Source organism: Aythya ferina (assembly GCF_964211825.1).
Source record: "Aythya ferina genome assembly, chromosome: 7".
Classification (NCBI taxonomy): Eukaryota; Metazoa; Chordata; class Aves; order Anseriformes; family Anatidae; genus Aythya; species Aythya ferina.
The window spans coordinates 18,344,067-18,351,539 of record NC_140302.1 but is presented as its reverse complement, the minus strand read 5'-3'; the positions used below and the strand labels follow the sequence as shown (position 1 = coordinate 18,351,539).

At 41.7% G+C, this 7,473-nt stretch overlaps 1 protein-coding gene across 1 annotated transcript; it reads right to left on the bottom strand.

Moving 5' to 3' along the window:
• Positions 1 to 3,251: 3,251 nt before the first annotated feature.
• BLOC1S2 (biogenesis of lysosomal organelles complex 1 subunit 2) lies at positions 3,252 to 7,139 on the bottom strand. The gene is made up of 5 exons (XM_084526078.1): positions 6,988 to 7,139; positions 6,165 to 6,281; positions 5,142 to 5,261; positions 4,522 to 4,626; positions 3,252 to 3,955 (listed from the first exon to the last, which is right to left on the bottom strand). Exons 1-5 carry the CDS (start codon positions 7,037 to 7,039, stop codon positions 3,924 to 3,926), a joined length of 426 nt encoding a protein of 141 aa, XP_084382204.1. The 5' UTR covers positions 7,040 to 7,139; the 3' UTR covers positions 3,252 to 3,923.
• Between the last annotated feature and the right edge of the window lie 334 nt (positions 7,140 to 7,473).

Here is a 7,473-nt window from a genome sequence, read left to right as displayed (position 1 = left end):
GTCACACAGAGGGCCCTCAGGCAGAGAAGGGAATGGTCATTTAGAGACAGAACTGAGAAAGCAGCTGCCAGCTCTTACCACTGGCATATAAACACTCAGGTACCCATTCTCGAAAATTTCCTCAGTAAAAATTCACTTGTGGGACAAGCTCCTCTTCCCATCTCTGGTTCCTGGAGATATGATACTCAAAACGTTTGTGAAAGAGTTTGCTATTTCTTAGCTCTCTTACCTGAAAACACTACGTGAAATCCATGGCTAGACAGACTTCCATCTTCAGAATTCCTGAGGCTCCAGAGTTCAAAGAGTTCATCTTTGTAATTGTAAAATATCACTGTATTTTCTACATGTAGAAAAGCAATTATTTCAACACAATATTGGTTCTTACTTTTCCTGCTTTAACTGCTTTATCTTGGCGAAGTTTTCTCTACTGACACATCACCCCCTTGTGGCCATCTTGCAATCCTGTCAAGAAAAGACAATGAGCAGAAAAATGCTGTATTATTTTTCTTTGAAATTTTCTATGCCCTGATCATACAGATTCCCAGAACTTCCAACAGCATTCTGGTTTGTATGTGGTGAGTGGATCTTACCACATCAAGTCTACCTGTGAGTAAAACAAGCCATGGCTAAGCCAGCAGTTCTACTAAACCAGATCCAAACAGGAGTGTCACTGCAGTATATTTAAACCTATTCTTCAGCCTTCTTTGTAAAAAGAATTTTAATTAAAAGAATTTTAGTTAAGAATTCTAAAAGGATGTAAAAGATTCTTTGTAAAGACACAAATCAGACACTAGACCTTTGACTATAAAGAGATAGGATAGGGCAGGCCGGGAAGCTCCATGCAGACTGAGCATTCTCCAGGTTGAGGTAAATGCAGAGGTAACAAGATAAAACGGCTTTTGCTTGCATGGGAGCGTATTTACTTGTCCACTGTCACTCTGTCCCCTTGATGCACTCGGCCCTAAAAGATGAGAAGCAGTACCTGTTAACACCAGCAGTGTGGATGCTCTCTTTAGAGGATTCCAGCTTAGTTTCCAGTTTAGAGGATTCCAGTTTCCAGGATTCTCATTCCAGTTTTAGTTGTGACATTGACAGAATCCTCTGCTTTCAGACATGCCTTTGGAGACCCTATAAGGTGCTGATTAGTGGTGTTCTGTACAGTCATAATCTGCTTAATCAAAATTTTCCAGTTATCTGCTGAGCAGAGGACAAACTCTAGCCTTTGTATCCTTGACAATGTGTTATTGTTTAGCTAGCAACAGTCTTTGAGTGCAGTCTCTTCTATCTAAACACCCTGGCAATACTTGTATCCAACTCCTGTGTTTGGAAAAATTCCTACTGGGTTGCCATAATGTCCAAAGCTACCATTGGCAATATATGATGCTGCATGCACACATTAGGGAAAGAAAGTCTTGCTGGCACAGGATGAGCTTTGTACATTGAACACTACTTGAGGGTGAAAAACACAAGCGTCTCATATTTTCTTTTACGAAAGACTTGTAGCCCTGAAACTTCTTCACCATTGTGTGCCTCCCCATGGCCTCAAGACAAGCAGGTGCCCTACTAAAGCAGCCGCAGTAGGAAGTATTAGAGGATGTGAACAAAAACAGAGAGGAGACCTGCATTGTTCTTCATAGTCAGTTCAGATTACACAGCAAGGCCGCTGTAATGATCCCAGTAGCAGAGGATTTTTCTTATTCACGACACTATGAGCCTTGGCATCTTAACTGGAATGTGGATGTATGTATTAAGGAAAACTGAATGGTGACTGCAACACTTAAAGACAGAGCAGGGCTGCCATGCATCCAGTTCTGCACCCAGCTTGGTTCTGTGGACTGTCTCCGACTGAGGATCTTAGTACATGGCACAGATCCAAGAAGGGAGTGGATTTGCACCTAAATTGAAAGCATGCTGCTATTAGAGTATGGAGCCTGTCTGGGTCATGTTCTCAGTTCAATACCTGATTGGCAGGTTATCTGCCAGGAGCAGAAGAATGTATTTAGCTTGCTGCATAGTGATAGGACAAGCACTTTGTGCTTGGTATTTTCCCTATCGCATAAACATGATCACAATGCTCTAGACAGCATCTTATCCTTAGGAGATTTTACATCATCAGCTGTGATTCTCCTCCATAATGGCAAAGAAAAAGGACAGTACTATCAACTACACTGGTGAGTCTGGCTGAATCATGTCCACCTCTTGTATAATCTAAAAGTGCATGAAACCCTGGAGACACAGGACTTGTAGACTCTCTACCACCTTGTCTTATTGCCATTGATATATTATACTTCCCCATATCAGAGATCACCAAACAGGCCACTGTCCAAGCTGTCATTCATGCCAGTCTCTAGGAATGAAGATTTTAGATCTGCCTGGTGAAGATCCTCTTGTCTAGCATAACTGTGAACACAGCATGAATCCTAAAATTATGATCTGTGAGATTTTAAAACACGTGCTGTTATACATGGTATGATTTCCTCCAACACAGAAATAACTCATCAGTTGGTATCTCTTCCTGTTGGACTGGAGGATGTTGCTTTGATAATGATGCTATGTGTTTAGTAGCTAACTACGGATAAAAGCAGACAGACACAAATGCATGGATGCCTCTGGGAGACTTAACCCTGTTCTTAAGATACTCATTCAAGAAAATCTTTCAAAGTGAACTTGGCCTTCTCAAATCCTACGTCAAGGCCATCTAGAATAGTATTTACCATGTTACACCCAGGATTTTTAAAGTGATGCTGAAGGCTCTCAGAGGTCTTGCTTCACTGCTTTTACATAGCACTAGGAAAAACTGTCAATCAGTGGCTGTACACAGAATTATGAGTTTTACCATATTGTCACCTGACTAATCATTCTTCTAAATAGTCTGTAAGAAGTTTGAACTTCCTCTTTCCTACATCAGCATTTGTAGTATCATCTACTGCAACTCACTCAAAAGCCAGCTTCAACTAGTATAAGTCAATAGGAACCAAAAACCCACAAATTTTGAGTGGGAGTTTCTGTTCAGTGAAAAGGGCCTTGTTAAATTAGCAATTTGGAGCATTGTTAATCTTGTATAGAAGGAGGTTTATTTGCTGGGCATGCCCCTTCAAAAACTACCAGGATCAAAATATTATACAAAACTTCACTGGGAAAGCAGAGAAAGGATATGCTAAGTTTGCTAAGCATGTGATAATGTGATACAAGAATTCCACCTGAGTTCAGGACAGGTAAAGAATATAAGTGAAGAAATACTTGACACAGAGTTTAAAGCATGTTCTCTTGTATAATCTCCAGTAACTGGAAAGAGTTTGTCTTTATTAACAGACCCTTTGAAAAATAAAAGGACAACTTACATAGTCTTTCCAACAGGAATTTGAGATTCCAGAGAGACAAATGCAGCAAGTTGTTTTATTGTAAATTTATCATAACTAGTCTCTCTGTTGCAAACAGATAAAGATGGATATCAAACTCAAGTATTTTCAGTATCGCATTTATAACTCCAAAGGCCAGGGAATCTTCTTTATGCAGAACTCAATGAAAGAAAAAAATAGGTTTAGGATAAACCTGCTGCTACTATGGGAAAACATCTTTATAGGTTATTCAAAGCTTTTCCTAGGTAGAATGTTTCATGTGAGACATAGGACTAACACAGATAGCCAGTATCAACATACGGGTTAGGGACAAGTTTCAACTTTTCACCGTGTAACAACGGAAGCAACAGAAACATTTTAGAAGAGGAAAATACCATTCAGCCTTAAGCATGAATACAGCCTACTGTATTCAATAGATACAAAAGATTACCAGTCACGATGCTAGCTGTTACCAAATCCTTGTCAACATATAAAACTGGTGTTGTGTAACTTAAGCAGGGATCAGTCTGACTCAAACCCCAACTTAAGTCCAACTTAAAATCCAACTTAAAGATTGTTGTAATTTCATCGTTTCTCCAGTTTTTTGTACTTGGCTTCTGCAAGAGGAAAAATAACAGTATTTTAGGACTCAATAGGTAAAAATCTTAAATCTTGTATGCAGCAATACAAGACATCTTACAACCAAGTTAATTTAAAGAAATCACTTGAGACCATTTTTTCCTAAAGTACTTAGGCAAATCTAATTGAAAAATGGGATTGTCAAGATCTAGGTGCTTAAGTCAGACAACTCGTACTAACTTAAGCCAAGAAGACTTGGGTGCCTGGTGGAACTTAATAAATCTCTATTTGTGGGATTAAATATCTATCTTTAAACTTTGCATCAGTGCACACTGCAAAAAAGAAATCAAGCTTCATTAACAAGTTGTAGTTCAATAATACCTGTATTTTATCTCCATGTAATTTGATATATTAATCTTTTATCAACTCTTACCACTTCACACACATTTCTAATGTTCATTAACTGGAAGTGGATCAACACTATGCTGCAGGGGCAACTCTGCCACTCAGACTTGTTAAATAAAGTAAGAGTTTACTTTGTCTTGGGAAATCTCCTTATAAGAGAATATGTTGCTAGGTAGTAACAGTAGAAGATAATAGTTACCAAGTTTTTTGGAATATGCATCCAGTTTATAAGCTGCTTGCTCCAGAGCTGCAACCTGCTCCTCAATTAGGTTGATTTGTTCCAGATATGGCTGAAGAGCAGCATCTTTAAAAAAAAAAAAAAGCAAAGCTGTTAGTTCTTGTTAATTCAATTCCAGGAAACAGTTCATACTTCAAACATAAGAATTTCTCATAATGTTCTCCAGATAAAATACTTCAAAAGCTCCTTCCTTTTCCTACTCCAAAATTGAGTGGTGATGCTGATAGCCATATTCCAGCAACTTACAAAAAGCTTAAGAGGCTAGACTGGATTACTGGAAAAAGCTTACTGGCTAGACTCCACACAAATAGAAAAACAATGTGCAGCAAAAGAATTGTTATTTAATCCCTATCAGTCCAAAATTTGGGGTAGAACAGGACATAAATTCTCTTATGCTAGTCTATGTAGACTGTAGTTTTGTAAAGATATACAGAAGATTGGCATTGTCTAACAGCATGTATATTTCAGTGAGTTTTCTTTCCCTGAGAGCCTATTGGAGTGTAAACTATCAAATCTTAGATGTTTAATTACCCATACAAGTCTATAGTTAATTATACCCCTCCCTTATTTGGTTTACTTACATTTTTGATTTAAATCCTTCAGATTTCTACTGATGTTTATGGCAATATCTTTCATTTCTAGATACTTCAAGCTAGTCAACTTGTTCATGTTTTCCAAGAGTTTGTAGTCTTCACTGGTGGCTTAAAAACAACAGAGTACATTTTAATGTTCATGCAGGTTGAACTGGATGCAGACTCTTCTAGAGAACAAGAAATTTCAAAACAATAGCTAAATATAATGAAGAATAATTTAGGTGGTAGTAGAGGCATTAGTATAATGATGTGCAAAAAGAAATGACATTCTGTGAAATGTAAAAATCAATTGGACTCATGAATTTTTTCTAAAAAAAAAAATAACAAACAAACAAGAAACAAGCAAACTTGAGAAACTTCAGGTGGAAGGAAACTGTCATTCCAAAGACAGGCTCCAATTCAGCAAAACATATAAAGGAAGAATGCTTCAAAGATCAGAATGGTTGATAGAGCTTTGGGCAATCCCTGAATTTTTTTCAGTCTCACAGACTTCCTTGCCTGTTTTACCAAAGTCACTTTCATTCAGATTTTCAAGACAGAATCCAGTGAAATTCAGAAGATAAATTAGCAAGTTTCCACTTCCTGCAGTTCCCTATCTGTTTAACAGAGATAAGAGATCTTCTACACATTCACAGAAATGTGAAAGGATGATCATATCAGACAGATCATCAACCTTATGAAGCATCTCAGCTAGACAGGTATCTACTTAAGTAACCTAACGGCTGAGTTTCCCTTGCTTTTAACGCAGAATTAGATTAGATGACCTACAGAGGTCCCTTCCAACCTATATAATTACATGATTGCCTGATACAGGCTCAAAGCAGTTGGACAAGACTGCTGATTTTTAAAACATACGTGTGTGAAGCACCTATGAGGAACAGAACAGTTACTGCCAGCATTGTCAGGTATGATAAAATAGGTATAGTTTATACAAGCAACACAACAGAGTTCCTGGAAAAAATATGAAAAGAAACAAAAATGTACTTGCCTGTCAGTACTGCAGTGCCTTACCTGTCAGTTCACCTGTTAAGTAAGTGGCCATTTTGCTGAACATATCTTTACATAGTTCATTGATGTCCGCTTCTGCGGGCTCCTTAGCTTCCTCTGCTGTTTCAACAGCAGGATCCTCTAATCAGGGCACACACATTACAGAGTTAGAGAAGGTTAGCAGGTACAGAAACAAGACATAAAAATGAAAAGGTCCAAGTGCTTTATTTTTGTTGGTGTTGTTTTGTTGCTGTTGTTGACTATGCCTACTTTCCATATAAATTGTCTACTTTGCACAAAAGGAGAACAAACCAAGCCTTTTCCTTAAAGAAACATCAAGATTATTTTTTAGTAATACGTTGGGAAATGCGTAAGGGGAAGGCACCTGGCCTGACTGCATTTACAAATATCAGCCCTGCCTCAAAGGAGTATGTGGAGAACTTCTGCGGGACGTCGCCTCTAAGAACTTTGTGCACAATTACATTGATTTTTATTTCTAGTCGCTGCCTTAACGTACAAAAACTGCCCCAAGCCCGCTTCACAAGGGACAAACACGGATTGCCATCCACGGCAAACGACGATCAGCGCTCCCCTCCTCGAAACCCATCTCCACCACGCTCGGCCCCTGCTCTGCTCTCCCACAACCTGGCAGCTTGCTCTTTGTCCTGTGACAGCGTTTGCCCGGCCCGAACGCAGAGACGCCCAGTCCCCGCCCGTAGGGGGATCGCAGATCCATGGCAGTTCGCTGCCATCGGACGGACGGACGGACAGACAGCCCCGGGAGCAGGCAGCACCCCACCACGGCCCCACCGCCGCCACGGAGCCCCCCCGACCCCCGGCCCCTTACGCTTGGCGGGCTGCGCGCCGGCCTCGGGCAGCCCCTCCGCCGCGGTCGCCATGGCGACAGGCCCCTGCCGCGGCCCCCGCCGCCGCCGCCGCCGCCCTCACCCAGGCCGCGGTCCCGCCCCTCGCCATGGCGGCGCAGGCGCGGCCCTGGAGAAGCGGGGCGGGCCGCGGCCTTCTCGCAGCGCTGGGCGCTGCCCGGCGGGGGCGCTGCTGCCCCCGCGGCGTGAGGGGAGGCCCCGGCCCCGTACCGCGTACCCCGAGGACACCGTGACGCGAATGTTTATTGCACTTTGACAGGGCAGCCCAGTTCCAAGGGTTGCGGCTCGCACAGCCGTCCCCAGCACATGCTGGCAGCGTTTTCCTTGGCGTAGCAGCTGCGCTGCCGTGTGAGGGGCTTCGTGCAGCCTCAAAGCTGGGGTTGTAAGGGGACAGCTGCTGGCATGCTGCAGGCTGTGCTGTGTCAAGCTTTGCTGCAGTTAGCACAGCA